This window comes from Phoenix dactylifera, chromosome 8 (genome assembly GCF_009389715.1).
Source record: "Phoenix dactylifera cultivar Barhee BC4 chromosome 8, palm_55x_up_171113_PBpolish2nd_filt_p, whole genome shotgun sequence".
NCBI lineage: Eukaryota > Viridiplantae > Streptophyta > Magnoliopsida > Arecales > Arecaceae > Phoenix > Phoenix dactylifera.
In genome coordinates, this window is record NC_052399.1 from 15250381 (window position 1) to 15265375 (window position 14995).

Here is a 14995-nt window from a genome sequence, read left to right on the forward strand (position 1 = left end):
GCCGAACAGAAGGATTCTGTTCGGCTGCTCAGAGCCGGACAGAACCATTCTGTTCGGCACTGTGCAGCCGAACAGAAGGCTTCTGTTCGGCACCGTGCAGCCGAACAGAAGGCTTCTGTTCGGTTGAGTGTTGCCGAACAGAGGGCTTCTGTTCGGCACTGTTCAGCCGAACAGAAGGGTTCTGTTCGGCGATCCAGTGCCGAACGGAGCACTGGAGGCAGGGGGGTGGAGCTACCTCGACGTGGTCGTGGAGGCGCCGGCGAGGTGCTCGTTGCTCGGGAGATGGCCGGGGAGGTGGTTCCGGGAGAATGCCGGCGACGAGAGGGAGAAGGGGAGAATGCCGGCGACGAGAGGGAGAAGGGGGAACGGGGGGGTTTTGGGCGTTGGCGAGGTGCACTGCACCGACCGGCGACGAGAGGAAGAAGGGGGAGACGGAGGGGGTTTGGAGGGGCTTGAGGTGCTTGAGGCGAAGTTTTTTGGGCGGAAGGGAGAAGCCGGCTGGAGTGGTGTTTTGGAGGGGAAGAGCGGGGTGGGGGGGGGGTTTGGGGGGTGTAGAGAGCAATTTAGGTGAGGGGGTGGGGAGGGTGAAGGGTAATTTAGGATTTTTCAATTTTTTAGGGGTGTCCTTAGCAAATGGGGGGGTGTAGAGAGTATTTAATTTTTTTTTAATTTTTGGGGGGTGTCCTGAGCAATCGGGGGGGTGTATTTAGAACTACCCCTCATCACAGTATGGTGCGTGCTATATAACAGTTGGAAAATAAGTGGAGGTAGCGACGTGAATTCAATAATGACCAGCCTGACGATAGCTTTACGCAAATGCGGAATGGTATGACCTAACCTCCACTTGTCACTGTCGGTCATGGAGCTATGTTATAGTTGAGCTGCTTTCTGCCTTGGTGCCGAAGTCCTGGCTGATAAGGTTTTATATTGGCTGATGATATTCACAGGAAAATACGTCTTGGACTCCGAAGTCATAGTTGGGTCCTACCCTGTAACCTAAGCCTATTTATTTACCAATGGTAACATTGAATCCCATGCATCAGTAGCATACTAAAGATAAATGCTCCTCTCGTTTCCCCCACGACAGATAATATGGTGGTAAACATATCCTTTGCTACCAAATGCTATCCAACCCCAGCTCAACAACTCATGCACTTGCAATGAAAGCACCGCTGTATCGCTGGGAGTATAGCCTGGACGGCTGGACATCAAGAGCCTCTAACCAGAACACCAAAATCCTAAGCTCAAATTACAAACCATTGGATCTCAGTGTTGTAATGACTAGATATAGAGTCTAGGTTTGAGAACATTTGAAAGCCGTGGAACATGGCTGAGCCCATTCTATACTCTAGACTATACCTAATCTGTCTATTTGTGAAATGGTGGTATCAAGTTTTGTGGGGCAACCTGGAACACATAATTTAAATAGCTGTCAAGTTCTTTAGAACACAGAATGGCAAAGACCAGGCACATGCCTTGTTGCAACTAGATCTGATTCTCTAGCTCTTGAATTCAAGGTTATAAACAGCAAAGTGGATTTGTTCAAGAGGATCCCTAAGTCGTTTATACATCTTTTACAATTGTCTAGTACAAATAAGTTATAACAACTTGTAATCTCTTGATTGAGCATGCTCAGAGGAATTTGCTTCATTCAACTCAACGAAAACAGATTTTTCCAATTCTAAGTGCAGTATTATGCAGTATATATACCATGTTTCCTTCAGTAAGCATATTAGTGTAGGCTAAATGAATCGGTAAATTGTTGTGCCTTTCATCTTATAAACATCCTCGCATAAAGGCTGCCATCATGATTTCCAAGTAAGATCAGCAAAGTACATATTTTTACAATTAATAAAAACTCATGTCCAAGGCTAATTCAGAAAACCTTCAGCATCTGACAAGCAAAAAACCATGCGCATCAGAGGCTGGCAATGTCACATTCTCTGGGATGAGCTGTATAGACTAGTTACTGGATGAACTTTTCTTTTAAACTATAGAATCTGATTGCAGGGTGCAATTGGTGGCCTGGGATAATCGTATGGAGTTCCTGAAGGCTCAAGCAACATCATGTTGTTAAGGTATAGTATCTGATCGCCACAGCATAATCAAAGATCTTATGAGAGGAATAAAGGTTCTTCAAGCAAATGGTCTCTGATTGCAGCAAAGGAACCTTGTCACGAAGTGTAAATTCTTGTTAGAAACAATATTATGCTCTGCATGCTGGAGACAGAAAAGTCATAAATACCTTGAAATCCTTTAGTCTTTTTCCAATCATGTTGGTAATGCGGCACTATCAATGGACATGATGAGCTGTAAGATCTGACCTGGTGTTGAAGTAATATCCATTCAATGCAATGCAAATTGAATGTTAGAGAATGCTTGTAAGCTATGAAATGAATATATATTGCCACTATCAGAACAAAAATCATAATCAAGAAGCACCACAATTCCTATCAGTGCCTATCCATGCATGCCTTGCTAATAAAATATCGATATCAATAATCGGTTTGATGGTTAAGAACACCCACAACTTTTGCCTAAAACCTCAGCCAGAAACCTAGTCTAACCTATCCTGGTATAATTTACAAAGTATTTTTTCATCACATTCTATCCGAAAATAGTATGTTCCACGCAAGTTGCTTCAACCCATATCCAACAGCACTTGGGCTGTCATTGTAAACATGAACAAAGCACTATAACCCATTTCTTTTTACTATACCATAGATGCAACTCCTGAATTTCTCTGATGGAAGTCAACTCTAGTTCATTATATGATTTAAACTTGCATTATCTTATTATGGCAGTCTTCTGTTTAAATTCTCTCTATAACCCAACACAATGCCTTAATGTCTGGTTTTGTTTCTTCCTAGAATACCAACAATAGAAACAACAACACGTATACGTTGACATGATAATTACACGACTGGTTTTATCATGGAGCACTCTGTTTGCTACAATAGGGTTTAACAACAATGACAATGATGAGGGCTTTAAAGCTCTTATCTCTCAACCTCTGTCCCCCTCCCTCCTTCTCCCTTCTCCCTTCTCCCTCCTCCCTCCTTATCCCTCTCTCCCTCCCTCTCCGTCTCTCCCTATTTTGGTATGCCCCAAAACAGCATGGTATGGACTATATTGTGCCGAACCTGTCTCCGGCTGGTACACCCTCAGCAAACCTTGCCATCACTTTTTGATTCTTTGTCCACTTATCACAGTAAGATCAATAGAAGAAACCATTATACAGAAATAGTGGGGAAAAAAGATGCTGCCATTATGGAGAAATGGACTACTTTGGATGGTGCCATCATGGTGCTCTAGTATTCTGCCATAACATTTCTTGATTATTAATATAGTTTACAAGAACTATGTACAAAAAGCGCTATATTAAATGTAAATAAACCAGAAGATACTGAAGCATTGGCTTTTGAATCAATTAGTTTTGCAAATAGAATATTTCAGCAGTCATATAAAAATGACATTAGTCTTCACTTGGCTTACATAACTTTATTATAATTTTGGAACCTCCTAATTTTTTGACTATCACTATATCAAACCTTTCAATAAAACTTGGGCTTTCGCATTCAATACATCTTTGGTGATCTAGCCTTGCAGAATGCAGACAAACTTGTCCAATGCAGCCAGACATGTCTTCTAGATGTTCTTGCCCATCCTCTAGTTCCTGCCGATGTTGCCTTCGAGCTAAATGATTGTCAGGCTAATTTAATGCAACCTTCATGATGTGATACCCATCAGATAAAGGCATGGGGTCTTTGGTTCAGTAATCTAACTAGAATTCTTGAACTATATGCCAGATATAATTTTTCTTGCACCCTCTGAAATATAACTCTCAAATCTAACTGATTTAGCAAGTTGCCACTTGCCGCTAATGCATGTAGACAGAGCACAAATAAGTAGGCAATGACTGCCAATCTGAAAACCTTGAGAAACTAGCAATCAGGCATGTGCGATGCATGCTTAAGAGAAGAGAGACTGATAGAATCTGGTTGAGAGTTGAATCTGAAAGCCCATTCTGTTTGGGAGTCTTATTAGAGAGAGATAGAGTCCAACTTGTTTGGGAGATTTATGAAAGAGGTCATTGGGAAAGGAGGAGAGAGTCCGTGTGGTACTTAAAGGTCAGAAAACTAGTAGGGAAATTAATGTATTTTTAAGATAAACTGGAGGGATATTCTTGGTATCAAAATTGATAGATGGACAAGATTATTCCCTGATTTTGAAACTGTTATTTTTATATACTGTACAGGCTAGTCTCTAATTGATTTCCTCTTAATCATATGACGGTGATCAAGTAACTACTTCACAATGAAAAGTATTAGAACACTTGACAAATGATATGTTTCATAACTTTAGGTTGTATCTTGGGCAAGGTTCGCAATCTCGGCACTGGGCCCCTTAGAAGTATCATGCTGATATAGTGTCAGTATGCCTAGTACAGAGGTTGGTTCCACATATTGAGACTTGGTACGCCTTGTACCAGGTCTCGCTTCGGTACCAATACAATAAGATACACTCGGTGCAGGACAATACGCACTAGTACGTGAACCTTGATCTTGGGTATTCAACTATGAAACATAAAGTTGTATTGCTATTTTTTTTGAATATAATAACTTCTTCTGGAAATGTCTCTACATGAAAAATTGTATCAGGATGCACAGGAGCTACCAAAGTTATTGTCCAAGGAGCATTATATTTCAGGATGCACAGGAGCATCAATTGATGATATGCAGTATCTGCAGTAAGCTTACCTTCACGCACATATGGTCATGACTTGTCTGACAGTCTTATGAGGGACTTGGTATGAATTCAATGTCACCTACAGCATTCCCCTTTAAGAAGAAAAATGTTCAAGTAGCCATCTAAAGTCATTTATTCTGCCACAGTCTAATATTACTTAAACATGTTTCTCATGTTACAAGGTATTGATCTTATATTCAAAGGTCTCCAATCAGCAAATTATCTTCGAAGATCCTAATTCTCTAGCCAAAGACAGTGTTTAATGCATCTGACTAGACATGGGAAGAACTGCTTGATAGGATGCAAATGCATAAAGAATGTCATATTAGCATTTCAGATGACTATAGAATTAATTAAGCACTGATCCATGACCTCGTTTGTACTTCCAAAAGTTTTTCTTTATTGTTTTTTTGCAAATGCTTCTTATGAAAGGCAATTATTTTAAAATTAAAATCTCGACAAGATATTTGAATAGCAGCTTCTAAGAGATTTAAAATTCTGCTGCTTTGTGCTGGTTATATGCTGATAAAGATTGGATTCCCAAATAAATCCAAACATTGCATATTCAAAGGAGACAACTTCTACAAAATCCTCTGGTAGGGCACTAGAGTATAAGTTTCTGCTGACAGATATCGCGCCCTTAATCCATCGTATAAACTTTCTTATGACTCCACTTGAACTATTTGTCTCAATTTTTAACAAAATCAATGGCTAGGATAATTACATGAACATGATTAGGTAACTTTAACGAAAAGAACTCATTATAGAATTCATATTGAACATGGACAAACTAATGAACAAGGAAAAAAAAAGATATATCCACAAATATCAACAACTTGATTAACAACTCAGAAAGCATGTGCTACTTGTACATCATTCTCAACTTACCTGCATGGGCAAAAGTTTTTGCATAATTTGGAGATCACTGCACTAGCAGCCAATCGAATTTCATGCCATGCATCATCTACAACTGACTCTTCACAAAGCAGAATCTGCAGATTGTGCTCTGGAACAAAAATGGTACATCCATTTTCAGAAATGTAACTATTTTACAACTACTAGAAACTTATATTTTCATGCATGTATTCTATCAAAAATCAGGGTTCACCGGTCAATGATTCACAAGAAACTTATGCATCACTAGTTATTCAAGTGGGCAACACGTAATCATCAAATAGTGACAACCACTTGTTAGTGATAGACCACAACCAACATGTAAACAAATGTTGGTAAAACAGGTAGGCTTTTTTCAAAAAACTATAGACGAAATGCTATGTGACATCAATTCATGGAATATTTTGTCATCCCATTATTTGAACTCCAGATACCAATAAAAGAGTCAACTGAAAGTTTGAAGGACCTGAAAATCTCCTTACACAGCGTATTTGACACTTTCTATGCAACCCAACATGCCATCCAGTTCCGGTTTCTAAAATCATGTTTACGAAGAAAATCCGTTCATGTATACATACATGCATACATACATATAAATACATGCATATATACATATATACATACATACACATACATAAATAAATATATACATAAATATACATACATATAGTATAGATGAGCTTTTTTCTTTGATTTTTTACTTCCTATGTTTTTCCCCTCAAACTCATGATGCGAAAAATATATGGGTTTTGACTGTCATCTGAAGCAGGTTGAACTTAATTTACCGACCAAAACAATTGGTGTTTTAAAGATGTGGATAAGGTGTGATCAACTTTTAGAAGCAGCAGTTGTCTCAAGCTAGAATGGTTGGAAGCTTCGAAAGCCCATGAATTTGCATACAAGTATCAGGTAAACTGTTATCACATATGGTTGTTGCACCATTGTTCCCCTAAATTTACATACAGGTATCAGGTAAACTGTTATTACATATGGTTGATGCACCATTGTTGTACAGCAGTTTGGTCTTGTGAGTCTGCAGAGAAACAAAATTACCAGGTCAGAAGTAAACTGAGAAAATTTTGCTATTTTTTAGGATCTTTGTGGCCGTCTTTTACCATGGCCATTGTATAACTTTTGTTAATGAATTTGGGTTTATTACTTGATCTTATTGTTACCAAATTTTACATCATGTAGATTATGGTATGAGGTGAAAACCATATAAGAATTAGAAGTTAAATTTGTATAAGATCTGTCAAGAAAATATGCCTACGGCTATTTAGTTGTTGTCAAAAATATACTTCATTTTGAAATTTCTTCAAGCTTTTATTGGGGATTCAAGGGGCATCCCCAAGAAGTAAAGTGCCAGCATTGTGCCAGCACATGTGCCCACCATGCCAAATTGAAAAAAGAACTTAACACCTTTTCTATAATTAAAAAATATTTTAAAAAATAATTAATAGGGGATGTGCCAAGTTGCGATGGATGATGCTACTAGCCCATTTTGGGCAGGCACTTGATACTTTAGCACCCTTATAGATAAGAAGGTTTTGCTGTTCCATGAAAATGATGTATGCTTTTTAGTTTTCCTTAGATTCCACTTAGTTAGCTGAACACTTGTTATGGAGAGGCTTAAAAAACACCAACAAGAATATATCTTTATAATAGGAAGCTCCAATATGCAATATAGGAATGTAGAGTGTGTCCAGTGCATCTTCTAGGGAAGGTTAACTAGTTGATGAAGCCAAAGCAATAGGAAGGTCTGGCAGGGAAACTATGGCTCCACTTATCTCTCTCTTTATTGAACTAATAAGTCATCTTAGTTATAAATTAAAATTTAATCATTTAGTTGTTGATTCCCCACTTTTTGTTGATTATTTGTCATTAGGTAGAGTTTCTTATTACATTAATCACTTAGTTTATTGCTTCTTGATTGATCTATTAATAGTATCGTCAGATAAATAAATAATAAGAAAGGCATTGTTGCTTTAATAGAAAATATGCCATGTTTCAATAAGATAGATCACCCAATAAATGCAAATGTAATTATTTTATTTACCTTTTTTTCTGATGTATTCCTAATTCTCTTGCTACTTTCATATGTTTGCCAGATACATATATTTTTGGGGGAATTCAAGAAGATTGCCTACTCGTACACCTAGCCCATATGTGATCCCCTGGCTGCCCAACATGTTAAGTGGGCAGCCTTCCTGAATTAATGATCACTTCATCAAATGAAAGTACATATATTAAGTGGTTCTGACATTTTAAGAATTTTGATACTCAAAAATTTCATACTATAAGGTTAAAGAAGTCCAGCAAAAACTGTCATATCCTCTATGCATATAAGCTTTAGCATATCCTAGTTAACTTAGACATTGATAGTATCAATTAACTTGTCTGGTTCAGGGTGGTTCAGAGTCAGATAGATGCATTCACGATCTGCTCCAGAGCACAACCGTTAAAGATGGGTTACCCTCACTATGTAGCCTGCAAAATCACTAGCTTACGGGCTGAACTGTTTAAAAAAATAACATAAAACATCCAGGCAATAGAAGATGATAATCTATTTTTCAGTCACTGATACCTTATTTTGCGAGAAAAGGAAGAGGATTACCCCTCACTCAGCCACCTGGCTGTAGGAGGGATTCAAATCCAGGTCATTGAGTTCCATCCCAAATGACGTTACCAACTTGACAAGTTAGCACCGACCGAGTCACTGAAACTCAATCACATCCAATTACAGAAGCTGAAAGATTTTGGATATAAAATATTCTTTTCACTCTGCCATGATGCTGCTTTTATGACAGTCATATGATCCATCAAAACTAGAGATCTTTTTACTGCTTCGATCAAATAAAAGTATGATCAAGTTAAAAATAATGGATTAATAACTGCCAGTTTAAGTAGCCAGTGGTTGGATGGTACATTGTGATTGTTCCCTATCAACAATTTCTTGGCTAAAAGTCTAAAAGATAGTCAATGCAATTGCTATCCTTGTTCTATAACAACATACACACATTACGTGATTTGTTGGAGACCATTCAAGCACTGATTCTTATGTCAAGTGAGAACATTACCTTCACCAGAAGGAGTAGCAGTTAGGAAGATGCTTCCTTTACCATTAACCACACGCATTAGAGCTCCATTCAGATGAGACTGCATATAAGAAGAGAAAAGAATCACTCAACATATAGAAGATGCAGAAACTGCTATCAATAATAGGGATTCTAGGTAGCTGCCACATGAGGCTGTTATATTAGAGTGATTCGCCATTTCTTAGAAATAGATTCAAGGCAAGAACAAAACCAATGTAAAAAGAAGGGAGAACCTCATATATATGGAACCTGTTGCCAAGTGACCATAAAAGAGATGACAAAACATGGGACATTAACATGATTTAATGACAATAAGCATGATAGACTAAAAGATTCACAGAGGTATGACTGTCACTGCATTTCACATCTTGCACATGCTTGATGCTTTGACCATATATTATTACTACAGCAGGAGCGTTCAAGGTCACATGTTAGATATGATCCCTTGACATCTTGAATATGATTGATGCTTCGGGCATGTATTTTTGTATTTCACACTTGCATATGTTGTGTTCGATAATGCTGGTTCAAGATAACTAATAGAAAGACAAGGCCAACAAAAATCTGTATATGTCAATTAACAACTTGACCTCAGAAGATTAGGCTGCTAGGGAATGGATCAACAATGCATATGAGACTTAACATCATTCCACAAGTTTGGCCCCAGACCACACATGTGGAGAGACAAATAAGCTGGGACATATGTGTATCGAAATAAAAAATGGATTAATTAATTAAAAAAATAATTCACCTGGATGGGTTTGAACCCATGACCTCAAGCAACCATAGCTTCGATACCATGTTACACAGCCACTTGAACCCAAAAGCTTAAGCTATTAGCTGGGTCAAGAATGTTTATTAGGCTCGACAATATACAAAAATTTTACTTAAAATTACTTATATTGACATATAAAGTTGCTGCAAATAAGTATTGGTATATATTTGCAGTAGCATGTTCATGAACAAGAAGAAAATGACAGAAAATAATAAAACTTTAAAGATATCTAATTTCATCAGTCATCACAAACACATCATCAATTTTATACATTACCAATTAATGAAAATTCATAAAACATGTACTGATATTACCTCTTTTATTCCACGTAATGGTGATCCTTTCAGGCCAAATATAACAAGAGGCTCCTTATGAAGAGAAGGCTCCTACAAAAAATTCAAAAATATATCTGGAAAACCGAACCAAAAATTTCCATGGGCAAGAATAAGACAAACTTCTAACCTTTTTAAGGATAAAGGAATATTAGAGGTAACTGCAGGATGGATGGAACCACATTAATAGTAAAACGACTGACAAGCAATCTATGTAATATTGGAATTTTTCTTTAGATTTATTTTCAAACGAATGACATTCCTGAAGTATGCCAAGGTGCAGAAGTTGCATAATGAATAAGCTTAGTTAATGAAGCTTATTGGTTATCATGATGTTCACCATTAAGCTTATGCTTATTTAGAAGCAACTTTATTTGGTTCTTCCCTTGTCTAAAATTCCATAAAAGCAAACTAATTTGAAAATATGCCTGAGAAGACAAAGTTTTTACCAACAGGAACCATAGCAGTAAGAGGAGGGGGGGGGGGGGGGGGAGGAGGTTATTTCTATAGCACAAATAAAGAGTACCTTAAATCTGCCATCAGTTGCAACCTTCTGTGCAAAAGTTCTGGCAAATTCTTTGCAAATACCAGACTCTGATGATACCTTTGTCTGAGGATCAGCTGATTCCGAAAGCTGTAAAATGATAGATTCCAGCTCAAATTTATGAATGCCGATAAACACAAGACAAGTTTTTGGTGCACTTTCCCAAGGCTGTCCCCTCATACATTCTACCCTCTTAACCCCACTCCATTGGAAAGCAAAACGACTTTCTCTGAAATGAAAAGAAGAGGAGAATCAGCTTCTTACTCCATGCAGACTGGCCCTAGGATAATATGTTTAGTAAGTCATATACATAAAGTAACATATGGAATGAAATTCCATGTCACATGATTTTCTATATCTTCTACTTGTAAAGGGAATGATAGACATGATAACAACAGCAAAAGTAAGGTTCGCTATACCGGGCGTACCGTACCATGTACCAACACTGTAATAGGATGGTACCGGTATGGAATCCAGCACCGAGACGGCGAACCTTGAGAAAAAGAAACTATATCTGCAAAGCATGTCAATGAAACTAAGCCACAAAATTAAATTTAAAAAAATACAGAAAGAACATGCTTCAAAGCTGTTCTAATGCACAGTGAAATAACTAAGAAAAGATCAGACATACCTATCCTCAGCAAACCATACAATGCCTTTAGACCTAAGAAGTCCGGTTGTGCTTCTCATGCTTCTAAGAACTTTTGATTGGAATAAGGCCAAAGACAAGGGAAATTCACATTCAAAAGTAACAGATGAAAAAGATACCCCCTGCGGTAAACCTACAAGGATAAGGAAAAAAGTTAGGGCAAAAGAAAAACTATGCCAAGGCCTCAAGTTATTGCAATGACCATGGGCCATCCAACGAAAGAGGATAAGTCCATACATACATACATACAGACATACACAAGTACATATAAATTTGTGCGAGCGATGAATCTTGCTATGACATAAATCAACAATGAGAACCACCCAGGCCATGCAATCCTAATTTTATTTTCTTTTAAGATGTTTCTCGGTTGAAATTAAATCGCCAAATTAGCAATCATACATTCATGATTTATACTTGTGAGTTGTGACCACAATTTTAAGATCCAGAAAGCATTATAAATTTTATAAATTTACTAGCATTACACCAGTCAGCATAAACGTAAAGCACATTGCAATTATTGAAACATCTGACATCAAGAAACACAACATGATGCTAATATAAATGGATTAATTACTAACAAATTGACTTGTTCTTTTTTAAAATGTGGATACAACCAACCTAAGCAATAAATTTCTAATAGAAATAATAGGGTATGTGACCTACCAGCTTGCAAATCATCAGACTTCGATCTATCACCAACTGCTTCAGGCTGGTCATCAGAATGGCTGATAGATGAGATGGTTGCTGAGGTATTAGCATACATATCTCCTCGGAATGCCATCTTAGGCAAAGATTCATGGGAAAGTACTGCTGGCACACTGCTAACTTCCTTCACCACATTTAAAGCTTCAATTTTAGTACAATCGATCACAAGATCCAGAGGGACCCTACAAAACTGTGTGCGAACAACCTTGGCACCACCTGTTAATCCTTCCAAAAGGTCTTCAGCATCAGATATCTGACTGAGGCTAGCCAAATCACATCTGCAAGAGATAACCAATAATGACTTCAATTGAGGAATTGCATCTTCACATTCAAGGAAAGTTAATACCGAATGATAACACTTGATCACAATAGAAACATAACAAGAAGATTGTTTTTTTTTTGATTCAGCAGTAAAACAGAATATTCTTTTAAAGTTCCATGCAATGAATACCATGAAAGAAGGTTGTGCAAATTTCAGCTTCAGAAAGCTGAACTGAACAGTGCAAAAATGCCATTTAAGTCTCTAAAACTTGCATATTTCACTAAATAAATATGGCTGGCTAAGTAAATTTTTTCTTCCTTTTCCCCCCAAGTAGCCCATTTTGAATACAGCTTCAAAATAGTTTCTCCCATGATAGAACTATATGGAAATAAAGATCCTATTATGTTCAAGAAAGCCAAGTGAAAGGGGTTGGATCAGAATCCAAAACGATTATGATAGGAGACAATTAAGAAAGCAAACAAAAAAAAGAAAAAAATATAATGGGGCATTGTCAACTCTTGTCCTAAATTTTTGACTTGCAATTTTACGTGCATCATATGGACTGTATGTGACACAGAACATGGAGATAAGGTCTGAGAGATTCAAAATAAACAGCATAAGGAGCACCAGACCAACCCTCTAGATAATTTCACACGAATACCTCCATACATCTTCATAAAACTAATGATGAAAAAGTTAAAGCTAACAACAATATTCTAATACTATGGTGCATCCCTTCAATCATGACATAATAACAATAAAACCGGGTATTCTGAAAGCATACTTGTTCAACAAGACAATATCCACATGCTGCAACTGCTTCCTTACAATGTCAAGGTTTATAATCTTATCGATAGATTCAGCATCAACCACCGCAACAGTGAGATCCAAGTTTATGCCAACTTCCTCCAGCTCCGCTACAAACTTGTCCGGATTTGCCAAACCAGATGTCTAAAGAACATGTTCAGTTGATTCAGGTAAACAAGAACCATATAGATTGTAAATTTGTAACCTAAGCAGTCAAATAAGCAAACAGACATGGCGTAAGAGGAATCAAAAGAAATATAAGAAAACCTCGAGGAGAAGACAATCGAAGTTGTGCTTGCTATCGACAATCCTGTGGACAGATTCTCTGAACGGTCCATTCACATCGCCAAAACCACAACCTGATGTTGGACGACGATGATGGCAATCCAAGAACGACAACAAGAAAAAAAAAAAAAGAACTCAAGATAATAGAATCCGTGAGTCCTAGAAAGAGGGAAGGGTTTGAGAATGCTATGAAAGAGCGTACCCTGGGTGAGGGCGACGGTGGAGAGGTTAAAGGCGGAGTTGAGGCGGGCGGAGTCGAGGAGGAGAGAGTCGACGTCGGAGTCGGCGAACTCGTTGACGAGGACGGCGAGGCGGAGGTCGCCACGGTGGTGGAGGAGGTGGCGGAGGAGGGTGGTCTTGCCGCTGCCGAGGAAGCCGGTAACGAGGGTGCACCCCATCCGCCCGCCGCCCAGCCCCGACCGCCGGTTGAACACCCGGTTCTCGAACGCCACGCTCATCTCGTTCCCCTGCATCCTCCAAAGAACAAGACAATCGGACTCAAGACTCTCCTCCGCTCGCTCGCTCCACTCAACAAGGCCTTTCCGTTCGAAGAGCCGTCGGTATCAATCAAGAACGCCAGGGACGGCCGGTTCTGACTGATAAAAACGTTGGCCGGTGTTTCGGGCCAGAGCGGCGACTTTATAGCCGATTTCCCTCGCCACCAGCGGCGAGCGCAACGGTCGATTGAGATGCACGCGGTGGCGTCGGAGATCGGCCGGTTCTGACTAATAAAACAATGGCCTGTGTTTTATAGTCGATTTCCCTCGCCACTAGTCACGAGTGCAACAGTCTTGAGTGAGATCCACGCACCCAGCCACAGCGTGCATCTCACGCGCAGGACGGATTTACCTCGCCACCAATAGGGCTGGATGCCAACCTTGCGATACCCGTGAACTCTCTATTCTTAACCTAGCACCCATGACCCATCCTCAAGGATGGTTCTCACCAAGGCTTTTCCATTCAAAGAGCCGTGGGTATCAATTAAGAACACTAGGAGCAGGGATTGGCCAGTTATGACTAATAAAACGTTGGCCTGGGATTTAGGCCAGAGTGGCGACTTTATAACCGATTTCCCTTGCCACTAGTGGCGAGCACAATAGTCGTGTGTGAGATCTATACATCCACCCACTGTGTGCATCTCGCGCAGAACCGATTGCCTTGGAATCGGTTTACCTTGCCCCCAATGGGGTTAGCTACTAACCTCGCAATACCCGTAAACTCTCTATTCTTAACCTAGCTCCCATTCTCAACTATGGTTCTCAACTAGGACTTTTCGTTCGAAGAGCTGTGGGTATCAATCAAGAACACAAGGAGTAAGGATCGGGAAGTTCCGACTAATAGAACATTGGCCTGGGTTTTAGGCCAGAGTGGCGACTTTATAACTGATTTTCCTCACCGCTAGTGGCGAGTGAAATAGTCGCGCATGAGATCCACGCACGCAACCACCGCGTGCATCTCACGCGTGGAACCGGTTTACCTTGCACCTCAATGGGGCTAGCTACTAACCGCACGATATTCGTAAACCCTCTGTTCTTAACCTAGCTCCCATCCTCAACTATGGTTCTCAACAAGGCCTTCCGTTCAAAGAGCTATGGGTATCAAGCAAGAACACAAGGTGTAGGGATCGGCCAGTTCTGACTGGATCCACGTTGCTCTTCCGCGATCTCTTCAGCATCTCTCTTCGGCTATATTGTGAACAACAATCCAAGGCAAAGTATTTGGAAAGAAGATGGAAAAGGAACCAGGATAGGTTAGCCATTGATGATTTATGTGTTCTCACTCCCAGCTCTAACCCGAGAAATAATACATGTGGCGTGTCCCCACATCCTTGGCCTCGTATCCATGGCTGCCATTCCATAATCCCAACCTCCAAGGCTTTGATTGCACTAATGCCC

At 39.4% G+C, this 14995-nt stretch overlaps 1 protein-coding gene across 4 annotated transcripts; it reads right to left on the reverse strand.

Moving 5' to 3' along the window:
* Positions 1-1622: 1622 nt before the first annotated feature.
* Positions 1623-14539, reverse strand: LOC103703366. Of its 4 annotated transcripts, none has more exons than XM_008786203.4 (11): positions 13303-14506; positions 13083-13174; positions 12793-12959; positions 11705-12024; positions 11021-11171; positions 10372-10618; positions 9828-9899; positions 8721-8799; positions 5638-5755; positions 2246-2324; positions 1623-2170 (listed from the first exon to the last, which is right to left on the reverse strand). In XM_008786203.4, exons 1-10 carry the CDS (start codon positions 13571-13573, stop codon positions 2294-2296), a joined length of 1548 nt encoding a protein of 515 aa, XP_008784425.2. In that variant the 5' UTR covers positions 13574-14506; the 3' UTR covers positions 1623-2170; positions 2246-2293. The 4 variants fall into 4 exon arrangements, 1 of the variants encoding a protein (XP_008784425.2); XR_603433.4 differs by lacking the exon at positions 1623-2170 and adding an exon at positions 6631-6676 and having other exon boundaries at positions 2277-2324; positions 13303-14539; XR_003384923.2 differs by lacking the exon at positions 1623-2170 and adding an exon at positions 9490-9578 and having other exon boundaries at positions 2277-2324; positions 13303-14538.
* Between the last annotated feature and the right edge of the window lie 456 nt (positions 14540-14995).

Bases quoted from the DNA above. Each gene is read 5' to 3' on its own strand.
- LOC103703366 (XM_008786203.4), bottom strand. From the start codon at position 13,573: ATGCAGGGGAACGAGATGAGCGTGGCGTTCGAGAACCGGGTGTTCAAC. The intron at 11,172-11,704 runs GTAGGTCACATA...TTATCCTTGTAG, and splicing joins GTCTGATGATTTGCAAGCTG to GTTTACCGCAGGGGGTATCT. The intron at 8,800-9,827 runs GTAATATCAGTA...TCTTATATGCAG, and splicing joins CATTACGTGGAATAAAAGAG to TCTCATCTGAATGGAGCTCT.